General features: G+C 43.9%; 1 protein-coding gene across 3 annotated transcripts in view; it reads right to left on the bottom strand.

Annotated features, from left to right (window-relative positions):
* Positions 1-22,002, bottom strand: part of thsd7ab (thrombospondin, type I, domain containing 7Ab) — a 136,742-nt gene that overhangs the window by 31,211 nt on the left and 83,529 nt on the right. For all 3 annotated transcript variants that reach the window (XM_070965610.1, XM_070965611.1, XM_070965609.1), the window contains 9 exons: positions 19,154-19,269; positions 17,943-18,078; positions 16,694-16,797; positions 14,031-14,225; positions 12,401-12,667; positions 5,085-5,264; positions 3,396-3,534; positions 2,127-2,280; positions 592-733 (listed from right to left, as the gene is read on the bottom strand). In XM_070965610.1, coding sequence (XP_070821711.1) covers positions 592-733; positions 2,127-2,280; positions 3,396-3,534; positions 5,085-5,264; positions 12,401-12,667; positions 14,031-14,225; positions 16,694-16,797; positions 17,943-18,078; positions 19,154-19,269 — 1,433 coding nt within the window. The remainder of the gene's footprint in view (positions 1-591; positions 734-2,126; positions 2,281-3,395; positions 3,535-5,084; positions 5,265-12,400; positions 12,668-14,030; positions 14,226-16,693; positions 16,798-17,942; positions 18,079-19,153; positions 19,270-22,002) is intronic.

Genomic DNA, 22,002 nt, shown 5'->3' on the forward strand with positions numbered 1-22,002 from the left:
CAAAAGAATGATAATGCTGCTCTGCAACTGTCAGATGTGGAAATAAACATGCTGACAAGTTCACCCACAGCAACAACAGTCTTCCAGGCTTAATGGCTGTCGCTGTGAGCAAGACTCAAAAGCTCCGTTAAGATGACGTGATCATTACACAACATGAGGTTTGATAAAACCTAGCAAGGTTTGCAATTATCTCGCCCCAAGAAACAGAAGCGATAAGGCAGTAAAAAATAGATGAGTCAGTTATTGATTGCTCCTCTTGCGTTAAAGCAGGCGAGGAGCTCATTCTGAAATGGAGTCTGTGTTTGCAGCGATGTTTTAAAGCCCTCATTTCAAGGGCTGTTTTCATATTGGTGATTTGGTTGAAATTGAGAAACGTTCATCCTGACAAACCCTTGGCGGCGGCCCAAAAGCTATCTGCTCCATCCAAAACACGAGGCACGTATGGCGCTGTCACTTTGAGGAGACGCACGTCTGCCACAAACAAACTGCTTACACGACCTCAGAGGGAGAAGCGGCTGAAACTCAGCTCAGTCTCTCTGATCACTGACACTTTATGGAGCATCATTTCACGTCCGTCAACGTTTCCCGTACCTGTGATGTTGTAGAAGTAGTTGAAACAGTTGAGGTTCAGGCTGCAGGGCTCGCTGTCTGTCGTGGCTGGACACTGCCTCCCCACGCTGGGCGAGCGCAGGGTGTACGCCGTCCGCACTCGGCTGTTGGTCCTGGTGCACGGCTGAAACAGAGGCTCCCCGTTAAAAACCAGAAAGCTACAAAATGTTTCTGAAAAGGCTAAAATGACGAAGCAGTCTGTATTGCAGGGAGTACTATTAGCTGAATACAAATACATCCCTGAACTGGAACGAAGCCACAGAGCTCCTGCTGCATTTACATTAATGGCTAAAACTGTTCATTTGCTCACTTTGAGATTATTTCCCTGCTTACTGGGTCAAATTAATATCAGTCTGTATATCAGACCTGTTCCCTCCGCTCTCTCCTGATATTCCCAGATGGTGGAATTTGATTTTTTCCAGCAGGAAATGACAGTATGGCTGAAACAGATATTCTGCTGCAAGGGGAAACCACCAGATTCCCCATGGTCATTGCTTGTGAAGAGGAGAGTTGGGAGACAAAATGACAGCCTTTTGAATAACTCCATCGCTGACGTGATGAATAAAACATGGGAGAGGCCCCGCTGGTGCCACTGCAGACTCCAATTCGAGATTGGAATTGTGGGAAGTCAGTGTGTCAAGCACTTTGGGAGAGAATGGGGAGTGATTAACAATGGCCAGGGTGCTGCTGTGAGAACAGCAGGTGAAACTAGAGCAGTTAAAATGGCTTTTTAGCCCGAATCGGAAGCGTCGGGGGCGGAGGAGTGGAACAGGATGTTCTGACATCCCATGTTTTTGCAAAACGGGGAACAAAGATTGCGTTCGTGCTGAAGCATGTGGGTGCGTGCTTTGCTGTCGTGATGAAAACAGGGGTCGGTGTCTCTTTGCACAACACAATCTGCAAAGTCTGAATATTTGACAGTGAGGTGGAAAAACGACTCATTTTACTGTCAACTTTCGGGCTGAAATGAACCTGATGAACTAAATTCCTGGTGGCATCTTTCCATGCAGTCTTAGAAATTAGGGAATTATACTGAAGTACTTTCACCGTTGTGGCTGTCTGCCAAATGATGATCACAAACTGGGGGAAATATTTTTAGCCAGCTTTATGTTTGCCACAAGGTTGAGTGTGTGTGTCGGGAAATGTAAATTTGGAAACCTGCTCAGGGGTTCTGAGTCTTTATCATAAATCAACTTCTTCCCCACCGAATGCACAGTGAGTACAGTGTAATATACATCGGTGATATATAAGCCATTTTTCTCCTGCTTCCCAGTTCATATATCACTTTTATTCCTCCTCACTGTACGAGAAATAACCTGTTGACAAAGATTCATACACTGCTCACAAGAATACAGTGCTGCTACGCTTTGAATTCCTTGAGCCTCAGAGAAAATATTTCTGTCAAGAAAAAGATATCAAGATAAATCTCAGTGGGCTTTGCAGAAATGTGACGTTCCCGTATCTACTCTGTGCCAGACGGCTGAGCTGCCGCTTTCTGATCTGGGTTCAGCTCTCACCAGACTGCAGCGGCTCCAGGGGCCCCAGTCATTGAGAACGCAGTCCTCGGGGCAGGGCAGCCGGCTCTCCCTGGCCCCCAGAGGCATCTCCTCGGGGTCACACAGGTAGTCCTCCACAGACTCCGACGGCCCGTCTATGGTGTTGAGCATGCACCTGTGGGATCGGTCGAGAAACGCTGGACTTTACCTTATTTTAGCAACGCAGCTGCTCAAGAGAGCCGAGCAAAATAGTTGGAGTTGGCAGGTACATGAAGTACTTGACGGCCGATGTGTTTCTCAAGCAGTGAGGTGTGTCCTTGAGGGTAAGAGAGGTCAAGTTTTTGAAAAAAAAAAAAATATAGATTTGCTCACAGTAACACAAACTCCACCGGCTGTGAAGGGTTAGAGTGAACACACACAAGAGAAGGACGAACATTAAATGAAATACCTTAAAGTAAGCTGCACCTTTTCTTAACTTCATTATTTTGATGCATAAGAATTTTTTTTATTATTTTTAACTAAATCTTAGCTTTTCCTCAACTGCTGCTGTCAAATTGTAAGAACTGTCTCCTCCAAATTAAAACATTTTATACTCCAGCGGAGAAGGTAGAGAGGAGGTGAGGCTGTCACCACCTTCACTGATGATCTCACCTGTTCTAAAGAGCAGAAGCTAATGACTGCCGTCTAAGCACCGAACCGCCAACAGTCATCAAAAGGCATTTTTTCCATCATTACAAGAGGTATGGATGTTGACATTGTCTCCGTTTGTGTGTTTTTAATCCACTGTTTTTACAGGATGAGGATGATTGGTTGTGTGTTTCTAATTACAGTCTTATGAGTCTACTGGAGTCTAATTACAGAGTTTGTCTGTATGTGCATGTATGTGAGCAGAAATCCCAGAGTTCCACTGAAGTGATATCACAGCGGGTCGGATGTTGACGTGAGCCCAGCCAGTAAACGCCTCATGTGGTCGTCACATCAAACAAATGATGAATACAAATTCAGCTGCATGTCAGCTTCATTACAGCTCTGACAGCGTGAAACTGCTGCAGATCTACAAATGATTTTTTCTAATTATCAATAATAATAAAAAAAGACTAAAGTGAGTGCACATCACATTATCCCGAAAGCAAAAGAAAAGCAGCACATTTGCAGTTACTTCAGCAATCATTATCAACATGTTCGTTGGCTATTCGGCTCATCAGTTTAGCACTAATGTGAATTATATTTAACATCTAAGTATGTAACGATGCGTAGAAGCAGCATAAAGACAGACAGCTGAGCAGATACCTGACTTTCCTGGTCTGGACGCCTTCGCCGCAGTTCTCTTTTAAGTCCACGTTGCTGACTTTCCAGACGCTCCACGGCTCGGCCACCCACACATACTGATTGCAGTCGCTCTGACAGGGCACCACCTCATACACCTGAGGACAGAACAACCTCGTTTATGTGCTTAACATTTAGAGGTTTTCAAATAAATACAGCAGCAGACTGAGACGTCCAAACAGGTTGGGCCAGCTAACGATGGTGATGGTCACGGTCGTGAAAAAAGCGGCCTCTGCAGTGAATACTTTTATAAATATTTCGTCTTAGCAGTGAGAGTTTGTCAGTGAAGTTTTAATACCCAGTGATTCTTTTGGCTCAGCTCTCCGAGGTTTAACTCAGCCAACGAGATTATTTCTGCCCCCGGAGCAGCTTCGCCTCTGAGAAATGTCTGAATAAATAAAACTCCAATCTGATAGTACCTTGTTTACTTACAGTGAGGATATTGTGACTGTGTACATGAATCTGTCAGTGACCCACTGACATTACTGACACTTAACATCTGTGACTACATTACAAATAGCTGAGGAAAGCAGCTCTTACCTGAGCCTGTAGCATGAGTCATATCCAGCGAGCATTGGAGTGGATTAAAAGGAGACAGATGGATTAATGAGCACATGCCAACTGTTCATATAGTGCAGAACCTATGATTAATGCAACATTCGAGAGGACATAATCAGAAAAGCCTCTGGCATAAATACCTGTGTAACTTAGCAGACACACACACGCACGCACACAGGCAGCCGTGGATCTACACAACTATAATCTGCATCTGCTGATACTCACAGGCCTGGAAAGCATTCATTTCTGCAAATCATGGAAACCTTAAGGAATCAACTGGCACACGCTGGGGCATTAATATGGTGGATGGGATCCATTTATAGCACACATTGCTTTTTGCACTGTCGCCGCTCAGCAAAAAAAACGAGTGCAGCAATAATGAGGAGAAGGTAAAGGAAGGCTGTGCAGACTCAAGCTGATTATTCATTATTAATGAATTCTTTCTCTCCAGTGTTGGATACGTACAATGTGTATCAAACTTGTAATAAGTATAAATGTATTGTCGCACAGGTCATAAATATTCAAGAATCAACGGTGAACAGAAAACCAGCTCCGGTTTTTATCTCCATCTCCTGCTCAGTCACCAATTCAGACTTCAAAACTGAGCTCCAGAGAATTCACTTCAGATTCACTGGCTACGTTTTGATGCAAAAACATTGTGGTTATTGGCCTCATTCTGGAAAAGACAATATTCCCGACTAAGCTGGTCACACGGCTTCCGTAAACGTTCCCGTTCATGTGCAGCCGTGCGTCCAATCACAGCCTCCCTCTGTCAGCCACCCTCCTGAGAAGGTCGGCGTGATATTTGCACGCATATAAAAACCTGCTGATATCCAAGTCTTTCATAATCTTCAGCAGTTGGTGTGTTTCTTCTTCTGTGCGTGCATCTGCAAACTGTTGGCTAGTTGCTTTGTTTACAGCACAGAGCAGACTGTAAACAGGGAAGAGGCCGTGTGTCGCAAACTGCGGTAAAAATCCCAAATAAGACGCATATTCAGAATATGCTGTTTACACCACCATATCGAATTCTGAATATATTCAGAATAAGAGCACGCTGGAATTTCAGCGTGCATGTAAACACAGTGAGTGTCTGTACCTGGTTGATGTGGTCCAGTTTGGGGCACGGCCGGCCGCCGTTGTAAGGTTTCTCTCTGAGCCACTTGGAGCGAACTTTGACCCCGCTGCCGCAGGACTTGCTGCAGCGCGACCAGTTGGACCATTCGCTGAGCTTACAGTCCGAGGGACACGGGATGATGCACGCCTCCTCAATGTAACCTGACAGGAGGACGAAAAGAGGAGGTTTCTGCACGGATCAAACACATTTCATGGCGACGGTTCTGGTTTTTTGTTTGTGATCTGCAAAGTGAAAGAGGTGATTATCTGCGAGGCGTGAAGTGCATCCACACATCAGAAGAAACACTGAAAGGCAAAATGATGATTTGCTACTTTTCAGGCTGTTTCAGTGAATTACGAGACAGCCCGCTGTTGTCTGTTATTAATTATTTCAGAAGGAAAACACATTCACCAGAAAACTGATTCCTGAGAAATTAGCTTTGAAATAAAACCTGGGTTCTCTGTGAAGCAGCCTCCAGGTTGAGAACGACGCCTTCAGAGAAAAACGCTGCGTCTTGAAAGTCTTAGAAGAGTCTTGTTGTCTTTATCTGGTATGAAACTACATTTGTCCTAAATGCCGAAGGTTAGCTTTTGTTTTCAATCTAACAAACAAGAATTAAAGTTCAAGAACTCTTTAAACTCTAGATGGGGAAAACACCCAGCTGTAAGAGCTCTGAAAACTCCTCACTGATACTTCACAAACTAATCTAAATGCACCTATTGATTTTCAGCCCACTGGAATGAAAACAGAGTCTACGCTCAAAGGCCAAACTTTATGGTCTATATGTATAAAAAAAAAAGGTCTAAAAACCTACCAAAGCAGTGGTTCAGCCTGGCAGCAAGCTTCATTATTTCAGTCTATTCTTCCTCAGCTCACAGGGTCAGGACACAGTTAACAGGGCTGGTTTTAAGCTTCTCACTCTGCTTGTTATTCATGTTTTGTGGATTTCAGGACTTTCAGCATCTCTGGGCTGTCATTTCCTCTGTTTTCGCCGGCGCACACGGGCCAACGTTCAGGCAAATGTTTTGAAAGAGGTTATTCTTCTGAACCTTTGACTTTGTGCCTCTTTTCTTCACTTGCTCAGAGAAAGTCTGTTTAGCAGATAAAACCTAATATATTTTTGAGGCTTATGTAACGGCACTGACCTGTAAATCTGTTTAGCCTTTGATTAAAAAAATCGATGAGGTGAATGAGCCAAGAAAGTGGAGTGTCTCACTGGGCGCCTAACCACTTCCTCTTTCTGATGTGGGCTCTTTCACGCTGCTTTGCTTTCAGAGAGAGACGTGTGGAGCTAGAATGACTGACAGACTTGCTGAAAACACACTTCCCGCGATTTAAGATAACTCTTTTCAGAGGAATCCCGCAGAGGCTGTTCAGTCCTCACAAATCAATTTTGTCAATCCACATGTAGGTATTTTTCTCACTTTTATAACCTGGGAAAAGTCTTGCTGAGCACACATGTTCTTCTGCAGCAATGTCCTGCTTCACAGTGATACACTGAGCTGTGGGTGCAACAGCAGCTGTCCACCGCTGGCCAGTGAGCTCCACTGCAGCTAATGGAGAATAACTAGAGGGGTAGTTATTCATTTTCTTTGTTCAGATTGTCTGAGCTGGTCCCACAAAAGTCTCTTCTCGAGGCCAAGCACACTGACAATTAATATATATGGAAATAAATACATGGTCGTGTTGGTGTGGACGAGTTGCTGAAGGTGCTGTTTGAAAAGATGAAACACAACCACAAAGTTCAGTTGGAGAAATACATCCGGGCTTTTTAAGTCTTGGCAGATGCCAAAGCACAGCACAGCCGCTGATAACACAATGAGACAGGACGTTACAGCTCTGGGAAGTCTTTATCCCCGATGACTGCCACAGCAGAATTACGCTGTTTACATTGCAAAGCGATCAATCAGGAATGTGCACTTGGTCGATGAGGCTGCACTATGCTGCAGGAAAAGTTGAGCTAGCTTTGATGCCAGATGACCCTGATTCTTTTGACAGAGCCCCCCGCAGAGATCTAACTGGAGTCCACAGGGAGGCTTTTTGCTTTTTGATGCAGTGTAAATGTTGGCCTGAACACAGCGTTAGCGTCACTTATGACAGGTGAGGGTTAGTCAGCAAGGACAATATATGAATGAGACTAACCTTATCAATGCTGCAACTAAAACCAGACAAACAGAGTCCTCTTCCAATCAAAATAATCTCACACTCTGATGAGTCCTTTTATCTTCAGCATAGCTACAGACCACTGCAGCCTGAGGTGGTCGTATTTCTCTTAAAAACACATGGAAGGTTTTAGAAATGGATGAGTGGAGCTTAAACACATGGTTTAAACTTGGCTCAGCAGAAGAGGACAGTTGAAGGGTGATCTTCCTGCCTGCGATTCAGCCCCAGAACTGAGCAGTAAGATCCCTTACAGCTAATATGATTAGAAAATAAAAAGTCTGCTTAATCCAGTCAGGACTGGAGTCCTGGCAGCACTCTGGAACCAGCTAAATGCACAGTGACATAATGATCACATCCATACACATGCACGCACACACAGACACACACAGACACACACAGACACACACAGACACACACACACACACACACACACACACACACACACACACACACACACACAGACTTCTGCCTGACCTCCTTACACCCCGTTGCCCCTGAGTCCAGATCAGCCTCTCTACATCAACACCTTGCTGAGTTCAGCATGGCCTCTGAATGCTGAAGCTGAGGCTTCGTGACCTTTGACCTCCCACTGTAAGCCCTACACTCAAGCCCAGTCACTGTAAATCACTGACACTGTCACTTGAAGTTCGCCCACAGTGCAAATGCTGCAGCACATCAGCCTGCAGTTCACTTATAGTTCAACTGATATGAACTTGTTAGGTGTCTTGCCAAGCTCCCAGGGAGGATTCTGGGCTGGATCCAGGTAGGAGATCACTACTGTTGCCTTTAGAAGTCAGCTTGTAACCTGGCACCAGCAAGTGCTGTAATTCCCAAAGCAGGTGTCACTGCTGCCTGAAGCTTTCCAAGCTGCTGACTGCCCAACTTCACCTGAAACGTTAACAACTTCACTGTCCAACCAGCTCTTGAACCTCCCAGTGGTAATTGGGAAATGCACTGCAATATGCCTTCAAACAGGCTTTCTAACAACAGCCACAGTCTATCAACATTTTACTCAAAGCATAAACAAAAATATCATTGTTATTTTAATCTGTGCCTCACCATCACTGACAGAAAGGCACTGCTCTGTTCTCACAACCTCACTTTCAAACAGTTGGCACTCTTTGTAAAACGTCAATAAAAACAGAATGGACTCATTTGCAAACAAACTGTGTTTACTGAGTGTGCGTAGTAATCTCCTTTACCCAATCACGTGTTCACAAAGTGGTGAACCTCGCTCCATCCTCGCTTGTGAACGACTAAGCCAGGATGCCCCTTTCATGATGCTATCACCTGTTACCAATGAACCTGTTTACCTGTGGAATGTTCCAACTCTCTTTGTGCTGCCTTCAGCTGAATGTATGTAAAAAGGATTAGCAAAGTCTGTTTTACACAGCGTCCCAACTGTGTTAAGAGGCTCGATGTTAAGACTTGAAAAACCCTGTGAGGGGTAAATCGATGCAGAAATAGAAGACAACATAACATGACAAATACAAAAAGTGCAGAAGATTGAACACCTGCACAATCATCCATTTGCTAAATTCAGAGACTTTCAAAACGCAATCATATCTCAGATTTTTCAGTTGTAGAAGCTTTTCAGGCAAGTTAGTAAACGTGGGTTTTGTGTAGAGACGGCTGGTTTCAGACCTGCATGGACCTGAATGAGAGATGAGTTTATTACATTAATGCGCGTTTCTCACTGCTGAAATGTTGAATCCAGGTTTGTGAGTGTTACAATGCTACAGAGAGCAAACTGTGTGTAAAATAATGACTCATACATGTTTGTGCTGAAACCAACATCAATTAAACCAATCATTGCTGCTGGATTGGTGTTTGTGTCCACAGCAGTCAATAATGGGACCTTTCTAAATACTTTTTACTCTCTGTTTGCACTTGCAAGGACCCACTAGCATGCTGAGGACACCCTGATGGCAGATCCAGACACCATTTATTTCTATCCATCCAACCAGGAATAAAGTCGGGCTCAGTCATCATAGCGTTGGCTTCTGAAACCAAATTTCATCCACTCGACGGGTGGTTGGCCTGAGAAGCTTTACGTGAACCTTTTGGCTCCAGGAATGCTCCAACATTACAGCCTGATTTTAGACCTGTTACACCTCCTGCACCCCAATCATCTCCAAGGCAACTGGGACCGCCTAATCCCAGGGTGCTCTGAAAATAACTATGGAGGCTCAGGATGGAGCACAGAGGAATAAGATAGAGTCACTGTAGGCCAGACGGACCCTTTGATGTACATTACTGAGCTAAACAGACACTGACCTCAGTCCTCAAACCTTGACGGCACACTTTCTACACTCGCAATACCCAAAGCTCACGTATACGGCACAGGCTGGCGAACATGGCTCATCATGCAACAACAAATCTGTTCGCTGCTGTACTGCTCAAGTTCACAGGTCCTCAGCAAGATGCTTGCCCTTAAGCTTTACCCTTTACGGCTTCCCACAGTGACTGTCCTCCCCCCTCCTGCTAATACGAGACCAAGGCCTCCTGAGCCGTCCTGTAATATTAACTCATGGTAAAGGTCAAAGCATCACAGGTCCTATATGGTCATAAATATAAGAACTATATGGGTAATGTCACATATATAGGACGGACAGGCAGGGACTTATTACAGGACTTTCAATGACCACACCATGACCTTTGGCACAGTGTTCATGGCAGCAGTCGACTATGTGGTTTTATTTGATATTGTTTTGTTGACACTGTGGATTTTATTTGAGAGATGGGATCAAACATTCTCTGAGTGCAAACTGAGTCAATTTAGAGCTTCTTGAGTGTTGAGTCTCTGCCCCCTCAGTCTCGTCTTGATTATACTGAACATGACAACAAGCTAATTAGATCTCCTTGTGGCTGACTGCAATTATTGCTGGGAGCTAATAGAATCAGGACTTGTGGATGCTTTTCTTGTGATGCTGATTAATAGTCTCTCCGCGGTCAAGTTTGACTTAAATCATTTATACGGTTAGAAAAATATATAATGTTCAAACTTCAAAAACCCTTTTCAATATTTTATTCTCTGTAGTTGACAATGCTCATGTTGTTTCTTGCTGCCACTGTGCAAACTCTGAATAAGACAACTCATTTATTGAGAACTGTCTCAATAAATGAGATTCAAAGATTCAGCGTTATCTTCCTTCATAACATTCGCTCTCCCTCACAGAGGAATGGGGCACAAAGCTTGGATCAACGCGCACTTTTAATGATAATCCCATCTTTTTCTGTTGATGTCTGTGGGATGTGGAGATAACAGTGGCAGAGTTTGCCTGATCGCCATCGTAGCCGAGGGCAGTGTGTCAGCAGCAGAGTCGTGGAAGGACCATGTCTCCTCCTCTATCAAGATTAAAAGTGATGATGGCTGAGACGGAGAGAATGGCACAGAAAATGAAGGAGGGAGTGGCAGAGAGAGCGGGGAGAGGAGCCACTGAATGAGGGGGAGAAAAGAGAGATTTAATGATATCTCTGAGATCCACATGTACCGACGCCAAGCCTCATGAATGTATTTTTGTTTTCGTGTGCACCTCAAGGAACATTCCCTTTTTCTAAGCTCGATGATGCTTAAAGATGAATACATGGATGCACAGACACACTCGCAGACATTCACATAGGTGTAAAAATACACAGACGCACACACACACACACACACACACACACACACACACAACCCCATCCTTACGAAGTGCTCTTGTCACACCCACACTCAGATTAACTGACGCATATCTGAATCTGTGACTCACAGAAGGCGACTAAAACCATGTTTATATATGCACAACACTGATGTATTCATTTGAACATCTCCCGCATTCTATTTCACAGCAATTTCACAACGAGTTTCTGAGCCCGGATTCTTTGCTTGAAGTATTTTGGATCTAAGATAAGACCTTACAACGAGGAGACAAATGATTGTGACAGGAGTGTGCCAGAAAAAGGCCTCCTTATGTGAAAGTCAGTATTCAAAATGAGCTGCTAGCCTCCATGGGAGGGGCTTTCATAGGCACACAAACAAAATCCTTCGCTTCAGACGCATATTTAACAGAAGAATAAGTTATTCTTGCATCTACTGAAATCCGTTGTGCTACAGTATATTTCTCACCTGGCCAAACATCTGATTTGCCTCATGATGTACCACACCTCACGACCTCGGCGCCTTCATGCAGATTTCTTTGAGAGCTGCTTCATCATCACTGGTCACAGGCCAAACTTAAAAGGTTAGTCAACCCAAATTCTGAAAGAGCAGATTTTATCAACGGCCTTTAGCCTTACGCAGCCATGCAGACAATTTTGGTCAAATTTATTAAGGTCAATTCCACAGGAACTCTCTAACTGCCTGTCAACAGATTTCACAGGGACAGTTTCTTCAGTAAAAAGTTGTTCCAATGAAAACTAATAACAGCAAGTTCAGAATTAGTTGTAAAACACCGTCTTTCATGGGTCTCAGGAGGCGGCAGCTCCAGTCGGCTGGCGAACACTACGCACAGATCATCACGGAGGACATCACATCGACACATTCAATAAACTCACTCCTTCATACAAGCTGCTGCTTACCTTTGGAAAGTACGACATGCTGCACGGGTTTATTTTAAACACAGTTAGTGCTACAGCTCCTCCAGAACCAAGCCGAGCTCATGAGATGCGAAACAGTCTATATCCAACTGGAGCTTCTTTTTCGGTGAGAAAAAAAAATACGCGAATGGGTTCTTAGCAACTGAAAATGAAGAGGTACACTTCTAGGACAAGAAACGTATGCTCAGGTCGGTTTAATAAAATACTGTTTACCTCGTTACTCATTGAGATATTGAGTTCAGCTGATGTCACTCAGGTGTAGAACTAACAACCCCAAAAGCTTCAAGGTGATGTCATCAAATGGGACAGAATCACATTTGCAGGAGCAGTTAAATCTCCAAACCAACAGATGAAGATTCAAACATATAACTACCGCATGATTTATGCCATTTATACGTGACCACCACAAACAAAAATCCATTCACCTCCATGATGGTGGAGCAGTGGCTCAGAGGGAGATACATCAAAACCTGAAAAAATAAAGCCCAAATTTTCCTCCATACACAGACACACATTCTTTTTGTAATCTGGGTAAACTCTGTGCTCGTGCGCTCACCGTGACTGTTGCAGCGTGAGGTCTCCACCAGCCTGTTCTCCTGGTCGTAGCACACCATGGCCTGGTAGCGGTAGCCCTCTCCGCACTCCTTGATGTCCCCCTGGACCTTCATCCCCAGGACGCTCTCCACTCTGCCTCCCTCGGGCAGGATGCAGTCGGACCAGTTCCCCACCGGCTGGGCGTTGTACTTGTCGCAGGGGCAGTACTGGGTCTCACTCAGAGGGTACATCTGCGTGTTCTTGCACTTGTCTTTCTTCTTGCTCCTCCCTGAGGAGGGCAGAGGGGCAGAGATGAGCAGAACAGCCTTGGGAGAAGTGACTCCACATGTCTGTTAGTGTTGGTGGATTTCTGTCTCTCTTAGGCTGAAGTGGCTTTGAGTCTCACGATACTCAAGGCTACTTCCAGTGTTTGGGATAATGTGCTCGCTGAGAGAGGCAGGATGACACAGGAGATGCTGCCCCTCATGTGGGATTAATGCATGGGGGAAAAGCAAGTCCTGATGATAGATTACACTGGCAAAATGGTTTCAAGCAGAGTGCTCTTTTACCGAAACAGCTTGATGTCTTTTATCCTCAGACATGTCAAGCATTGTTAATCAAAGCGCACTGTGCAAAGAAACTTCTTCCTTGTGGCAGCAGCACATCATTAGGAGCAAATAAGGAGATGATGGCTGCCCACGACATCTTTACCTGCAGGTGCCAGTGTCTCCATCAGGATCAAGTTTTGGGTTTTTTTTTGTTGCATTAAAATAATTTCAGGTTAAGGTTTGCACAGATTATCCTGCATTAGGGCCACAGCTGGTTGTTGATAATTGCATCTAAGCGACAAAGTGCTGTGTAGCATGCTATAATCTGTCTGTAAAGGTCACAGTGACCAACAGCCAGCAGAAAATCCACCGTTACTACCCACTTAAAGGAAGCAAATTTGTGCTGTCTTGGTATTTTTTGGATGAAGCAAAGGTTACTTAGATCAAGAAGAGGACACAGACGAATTGTTATTCTTTTATCTAGTAAAAGGGTCTGTGAGGGATCGGCCAACACTTAACACATTGCTGATAACATTCCCCAAATATAGTCGAAGGATTCTGGATAAAACCACACCGTCTGCTTCCTGAAAAAAGTTAAGAACAATTAAGCTTAAACTAATGAAACCTCAAACAGTGCTGGTGTTCATTACTTGCCCTCTCTGCTCTTTTGGTGAACGGGTCAAAAGATTTCATGTCAGGAGAAAATAAAAAGCTTTTCAGATCACTTGCTCTCAGTTTAAAGTTGACTTCTGCCCCCCAGTAACCTCTCGTGGAGCTGCCTTAATGCATTGCACCACTCTTGTCATTTTGCTTTTATGACTGTGATGCACAGGGCGACTCTCTGGGGACTCTGATGGATCACAAAGGCTGAGGAGATATTTCAGATTTGTTGCTTTAATCCCACTGGAGCATTTAGTGGGCACGAATAGATTTATGACCTTGTGTTTCACTTTACTTCTTGCCTCTTGGAGCATCGCCCAACAACATTACCCTCTAAACTGTCTGCTACCTCACCAACACTTAAACTACAGTGCAAATAAGGTTGTCAGAAAAGGGTTCAACACAGCAGCCCATTGTTTGTGCTGCATCACTCTCCATTCCCACCTATCAATGCTCTCTTTCTGGTGCGGACCCCCACGCAGTCAGCTGTGCAGGACGAGAACTTGGACCAGTTGGTCAGCTGGCAGTCGTCCTGGCAGGGGAGCTGACAGCGCTGAGTGATGGCAGGCATGGCCTTGGCGAATTTCAGACACTCGCTGATGTCGGCCTGCGTCCCGTCCAGCTGGCGGCAGGACACAGCTGGAAGAGTGAGAGGAAGACGGGTCAAAAAGGCCTCATTGGAGCTTGTAATAGGCCATAAAGTGGTACGTTTTTTTATGGTTTTAACACACTGATTGGTTATAGCAGGTTTACCGTGTGACACATTTACTCAAGTACTGGACATTACAGTACTTTCACAGTTCCATTTTATGCTCCACCATACTTCTACTCCGAAGAGAGATACTGTGCTGCCAGTATACAGCTTTAGTTACTAAGACTGCTGCAGATTCAAGATTTACAGACAAATCATTGATCTTATGAAAAATGGTGCATAATTTAATGTTTCATTTAACAATGCTTCATATTTCATAAACAACCCAACAGATAAAATTAGTTCCACTTTGAGCAACTACATATAAATACTGCTTACAAGTTACTGCAGCTATGCATATTAATACACTAAGAGGAGCCATTCTGCAGATATTTTTACTTCAATTGTTTTGACAGTTTTGTACATTTTAGTGTACATTGCGAAAATAATTGAGATGAAATAGAGGTGGCCGCAGAGGTGCCTTTTGGTGGATTTTCTTACCTTTGCACACAGCCATGCTAAGTGTTAGCCCCTGTTTGCAGTCCCAATGCTAAGCTAATCTAACCAGCTGCAGTCTGTATCTTTATACAGCCTTTACTGGACAGATAGAGCGTGACATTAATCTTCTCCACGTTCTCCATTAAAGAGCAAATAAACCTTTTACCTAAAGCGTCGAACTATTCCTTTAATGATTCCTATATTCAAAATTTCTTTGACCAGAATGACTGTGTTTTTGGTGTATTTTAACGTTGTAATATTGCTGCTTTTTAAGAGGAACTTCAGTGATTCAGACTTAATTAAGTGTTTCACAGGCTGAACAGTGACTCCCTAAGCCTCCCTGTAAAAAGACTTCGACATCCCAAATCATTGAAGTGCTCCTTTAAGTAAAAGACTCTAATACTTCTTCTCCCCCCGGTGAGCACGTAAAGAGGGCGACTAAAGAGTTAATGAAAAATAGATCAGAACTGTATAATTCAGATTGACTCTCATGAGAGGCTAAATAACAATTACACTCAGAGCAGAACACAAACGCATCTCCACCTCAATTGGTTTGAAGCCCACCAGTCAATTTATGTTGCCTTGCATCATCCCCGCTCTTTGTTCTTTCAATAAAGGGTATTACTTGTGTTGCTGCAATGTTTCATTTTCTTGTGATGCAGACGTTCTGCAGGGCTGTACCTTCATGGAGAAATCAATCTCTTAGCACATTTTGCTGAACCCCCGTGGGCTCTACTATTGGTCTGGAAAGCCTCTGTCTGGTGGTGTGTGCAGTGTCAGGCCTTGTGTTGTGAGTGTGTGTGTGTGTGTGTGTGTGTGTGTGTGTGTGTGTGTGTGTGTGTGTGTGTGTGTGTGTGTGTGTGTGTGTGTGTGTGTGTGTGTGAGAGAGAGGAAGAGACGCACATGCTCAAAGTTGTTTTGTGTGTTTAATAGAGCTACTACAGTGTTTTTCCCTCTGATGGGGAGAGCCTCTGTCCAGGTAAACAACACAATACGCTGTCAAAAAACAGAGAAGGAAAGACAGCGTGTCGCGTTCGGTTTAAGTCAACGACAAAATGATTTCTGCCAGGAACTGTCAGAGGAGTGAAAACAAGCACGGGAGGGTCAGGACATCGGGTGTCATATGGTATCAAATCAGTGGAAAGCTGCACAGCATATAGAACTAAAGTGGGCCTTAAAGCATTTTCATGAACAAATTGATTCTTCCATCCATTATTGGAAGCTGGCGAAGAAGAAACAGAAATATAAGCACTAATAATGGCCGTCTATAGGAGCTGGAACATAATGAAATTGATCATTCTGCGTGACCCCATGAAATTGGATTTTTATGAAAGCCTCCCAGGACTACATGGCACATCCATCCTCTATAAAAGGCAGGAGGAAATATGCTTTTAAAGAGACACCCACTACTTCTTTAAAGTACTTGTCACTTGTGCGTGAAGCCCATATGAAGCTGTCGTATGCTATAGGCAAGGTGCAGCATCTCCTCCTAAATTTCAACAGAGACATTCGATTAAAATTGCATGACAAGAGCCTGAGGTGAAAAAAAGCCAGCAGTGACTGTCAAATGAGTCTCAAGAGGCACACGATGAGTCGGGAACAGAGTTCTTTCCCAAACTCAGAAGGAAAACAAAAAGTAAAATTAAAAAAATACTGAAAAAAAAAGAAAAATAAGTCTCTTGTTGATGTTGTTAAATAGTGTGAGCCTCCGATTGTGTCATGTCTCGCAAGTGGGAGGATTTGATGTGTGCTCTAAGTAAATTGGCCTTTTCTCTAAACCCTGGCACATCCATCTGCTGCCTCGTGGCCGGGCTCCAGATGCACCGCAATGAGCAGAAATTTAATTTCCAGTGATTAGGAACGGCTCAGTGAGGGTGCAGGGGGAATGGGTGGGAGATGAGGAGATTGGGTTCTATACCTCTTGTTTGAAGTCCTGGTCCACAGGTCTCCTGAGCACCGGCACTGTTCTGTCTGAGAAACCACGGGACCAGCTGGCACTTCCTCCATTTGTGGGTTTTCCACCTGGAATAAATCAGGACAGTACAGAGATCAGCGCCTTCATTATTACACTAACATTACACTGTCAGCATGCGGTAATGTTCTGTAAAAAGGGCTGAACTACTGGAGGAAAACTACCATGACTCACACTGCAGTCATTTCCTATGAATTAAACTGCAAGCCTGTATTTGTACTGTGAATAATATGAAAGCATTATCACAAACTTATATTGTTACTACATTAACAGATTTAGATCAAATTCTGTAGTTAAGTCTTTGGCATACCTGCTGCAGCACCAGTGCTAAAACCAAATTATTGTCATTATTACTGTAAGAAGAATTTTTCGTGCAACAAAAATGCTGCAGAGTGGAATTAAGGAAACGTTATTGGCATCTTAAAAATAGCCCTTTGTGTAATATTCACCATTAAACAGGTCAGTGCTGGTTACATATTTGAACTTATCAAAAACATTAATTGTTCCATCATAGCAGTCGAACAGGGCCAGGGAGTTAAACGATGCAGTAACACAAACACTCAGAGCATCGTTTTTATTTTAAAGTACTGTTTAGTACCATATACTGCATTACTGTGATATGGCTGAATTACTTAGTTGGCCCATAACAGTTCATAGCTTTTACTGTTTGTCATGTGGTCAACAAAGCGTAAACAAGAAACTGCATCAACACAGAGAGAGTGCAGAAAGTTAAACTGAGTACGCAAGCGTTGCTGCAACACTTGCTTTTTATCTTCTATTTTGCACTGTTTGCTCTTTATCTTTTATCTTTCTTTTACTTTTTTCATGCACCAAAACAAAATTCCTCTTAAACAACCGACCTGATTGTAATTTTGAAGTGTGCGTGAAAAAGTGTGTCTTCATAACATATTTCCATCCTTTGACCAAAATATTTCATTACAGAACAAGCGAATAATGCGATGGAGAGGTCGAGTTCTGGCTTGGATGTTTGAAGCTCTTACACAGATCAGCGATAAAGCAGTCATCTGTGTGTATATGTGGCTGGATTTGAAAATCTGGGAGGATACGGTTGAGGCCAAAAAGGCCAAAAGTGTCCAAACCAAACTCAACCTGTCAACCCAGGCTGTAAAAAGCATGAAATAAAGCAAATCCTCTCTCTGACTTCAGCTTTATTGGATCAGTGTAGCGTCTTCACCTGAATCCGGGACAGATTTTGGGGACCTCGCAGTCCCTCTCCTCCTCCAGCACCTCTGGACAGTCCTGTCCTCCGTTGGACGGCAGCTGGATGATGAGACGTTTCCTTGATTGCTTTCTTTTCACGGCGTTACCAGCTGAGCAGACACAGACAATTATTGAATTAAAATAAGAAATGTCTGCATGGGAAAGTGATGAGAAACACGTCAGAATGATAAGCTCGGCTGCTGCGCTAATCGTCCTTGAAGAATGGACTTGGAGGATACTATTGCCAAATCTAATTGGACAGACAACACGCACGTCTGATTACTTGGGATATCAAGCCAACAACGATGATGTAGAAAAATCCCATTAGACCCTGGAATTGACTCAGATTAAATTTATGCTATTTACATGTGTGGAGATGCCCTCAAGTAGTTCATTAAGATGAAATGAGTCTCCGGATAGTCCTGAACTCCGCTTTAAACCTTCGGGTGTGGGTGGTGTGTAATTCTCTGCACAAGGTGAAGATATCAACAGCATCAAATTAAAATGCTGCGCGCTCAAAATGAAGAGATTTATGGCACCGTGTCGCATGAGGAGGTCATCAAAATATGGACGATAATGATTTGCGCTTGTAAATCAATTTAATGCGCTCGCCACTGCTCAACAGCCTGGGCAATGGCCGTCTGACAAAGGTGACCTCATCTGAACGGTGTTTCGCTTTCGCAGCATGAAAACAACAACAACAACACTTGCTGACACTTGTAGCCACGAGCGAATCGGCTTGCAAGGCACACTAAAAGAGGTCGGCCCAAAGGTTGTCCTACATGCCAATCTGTCACATTAATTACGTGTAACGAGACGTGAGCGCGTGTGCTTATGTGATAGTTAATGCGCCTGGCTCTGTGCAGAAGGTCCCACACGCCTGATCTAAACTCGCTGCTGTGTATACTTCCAGGCTGCAACAGAGTCAAAGCAAAACATGTTTAATTCATAATTAGCGTTTATTATCTCACACTGTAGCCTGAAGCTAAGATGCCAAACGCTGTGTTAGAAATCCTGCCATAAAGTAATGTAAAACTACCAAAGCCTGACTGAAAACACATAAAATTAAACACAACTGAAATCTACCCAGCCAGGAAATAAAAGACCTGAGATGAGTCACCATGAGCCAGAGATCTGAATGAGGCAGTGTTACTTCACATCAGGCCATGGTTTTTTCCACTGTACCTGCGTCACATGTGGCAGGACACGGCGTCCAGTCGCTGAACGGGGTCATGATGCAGTCCTTCTTGCAGGGCAGCTGACACGGTCGCACGGTGCTGGGGCGAGGGCCGTCTGGACACCTAGGCAACAAAACACACACAGCGGGGCTGTCGTGTAACGCTGCTGGGAACTCTTTACACATTCACCAAAACACAACAGCGAGCGGTCTGAAACCTCAAAGATTAAATAAACTGACTTATGCTGATGCACAGCAGCAGATTGTTGCTCAGTGGATTTCTTGGAGACAACAAGGTCAGTGCGACTGAATACATTAGAAATCATCAGAACAGAAGAAAAGTGTTGAACAAAAACACTGGCTACACCTCCCAGACAGGACTGTTTAAGGACCAGATGAAGCCTGAATACCTGTTTGGATTTCTGCTGATTTTAAGCAGCACTATGTTTCATCATTCAAAATCACAATCTAGTGCAGCAGAGGGATCGTGTAACGTTGCCCTGTGTGCCCAGATTAAATTCTGCTGTTGGTTATAGACACTTTACCACCTACAGGAAGCCATCATTTAAGCACAGCGTGTTCTGACGAGCAAAGAGGTGCTGGCAACTGCGAGATGAGTCGGAGTCAGAAGAAATGAACGCCGAGCCCCTAAAAATATCTGACCAATGATCTTTTACGAACACGGAGCAGAACACGCTTCACTCAGAGTTCAGCAATACCTTTTCATCATAATGAACACATACAGTATGTTTAGGAGCTGAGTGGGTGGTCACTACTACAAACACTTTCTTTTATTATTTACTTTACAGAGTAAAATCTGAACTGTCTCCTTGAGCCAAAGTGAGTGGACAAACTGAGTAATTTGTGTCTTTTGTATCCTCTGTTGAAGCATTACCTTGTAATCATGTGGGCTGGTAACCATGAGTGTGAACACTTTTTAGAGCTCTAACTGAGATCTGGATATCATATAGAGTATTTACAGACAGTCAACTGACATTTAAAACAGTGACTGTACAGAAACCAGGATTTAAAGCTTTAACAAATGTAACTGTAGAACTTTGACAAACCAACCACTGAATACAGAACGTCATTATTCAAGGCACAACCTCGAGCAATATCGCAATCACGTCTAGTTCATGGCTGATGTTGGCCATCTGTGGACAGCATGTGAAAGGTAAAGAGAAGAGTAAAATCCCACAACAGGCATCAGAGCAAATGTCTGTTTGAGGCTGCTTCCCGTGGATTTCTCTCTGCTGAGGAAACCAACTGAGCCCCTTCAGGCTAAAGCCAGCAGACGAGCCGAGCGGCCTCGGGACAGAAACTCCCCTGTTTTAACTGGATTCTGCTATCAGTGAATGATAATCCTTCTGATGGCACAGAATACAGGGTCAAGCCGGGGTTTGTCGCACAAGGGTTGTGGTTAATCTCCAGTCATTTAAGCACCTAAGGTCCCATGTGCATACTACTGGGTCAAGATAAATGGGTCGAGATAGACCTGCTGGAAGACATCTTGTAATCTGATCTCTGCAGTGCTGCGTCCCTGGTCTTGCGAAGCATTGCCGCTCTGTTTCCTCATCCTATGGCTGACACACAGATCATGTGAGTCAGGTTTAATGTTGCTAGGAAGGAGGAGCGTTCTCCTCTGGGCGTTCCACACTCGTTAGCACAGTGTTATCAGGGAAACGATGGGGAGCCTCGCAGGGAAAATGTAATAATGTAACAGCGACACAAGGAGAGATTTATTTTTAATACCAATAGAGAGAGCTAAATCCCTCTCGAGTGGAACAAATCCTCTGGTGTCTTCATACAACTGAATGGTCCCCAGGAAAAAAACAGCTGCTGGATCTGGAGGGGGGGGGGGGGGGGGGGATTCATTTACATTTTCAGGCTTCAGCTCATGCTCACGTCCATAAAGAAGTGAAGGAAAAGGTTTCCAGCTCGAGGACCCTTCAACAGGAAGCAAGATCCCACCAATAAACCTGAGACTGGAGAACAATCTCTACACCAGACCCCAGTGCTAACCAGGATTTTCTCACTTTATATATGAACCTACTTTAACTCTGCAATATTTTAGAGTCTGTAGAGATCAAGGAGCTCTTTATCAAGGGAAACCTGGCACAGAATGCAGCGTGAAGACGAAAATAACAAGCGCACAGAAATCTGCAGGATCTAAACACAATCAAAGTGTATATAGAACAGAGAGAAAAGCAATTTAGTGCATAAGCAATCCAATAAGCAGGAGGCCGATACCAAACCTGCAGGTTTGTGAACCAAATTATTCAAGTCCCAGCAAAACAAAACAGAAACTACTTTTCATTTTGGTTCGTCATGAGTTCATTCTTTAAAAGTTTCAATTCACATCCATCCAGAGCCTCAAGCTACTTTGCTTTGAGGTCCACAAAGAGAGAGCAGAGGACGTTATGTAACTCCTGAGACTGTTGGTCAATTATTAGAACATTGAGGAATTTCCAAGTCCTATTGGCAGGTAATAGGACAAATTTGGATGCAAAGAGGGTAAATATCACAACAATACTGCAGCTGAAGGTGCGGGAACATTAAAATTTCATATCACACACAATTTGTTTGTTATCTATGAAAGCGATCCCTAAAGTCTCATTAGATGTTTTTTCAAAATGTCTTCTGCAAAGTTTTTGTAAGTTGCGGCTCTTTAAATGCAGCTTGACTTCCTTATGTTTCTAAAAGGATTACAGATGTGGTACTTGTTTTGTTTATTGATTCTCTCTGCGTCGAGAGGGATCAGAGCACCGAGGCAAGACTTCCGCACTCCAACAGCTCTTGGACAAAGAGGGGATTAAACCTTTGGCCTTGTTATACTCCCTCTGCTACTCAAAAATGG

This window comes from Chaetodon trifascialis, chromosome 7 (genome assembly GCF_039877785.1).
Source record: "Chaetodon trifascialis isolate fChaTrf1 chromosome 7, fChaTrf1.hap1, whole genome shotgun sequence".
Lineage (NCBI taxonomy): Eukaryota > Metazoa > Chordata > Actinopteri > Chaetodontiformes > Chaetodontidae > Chaetodon > Chaetodon trifascialis.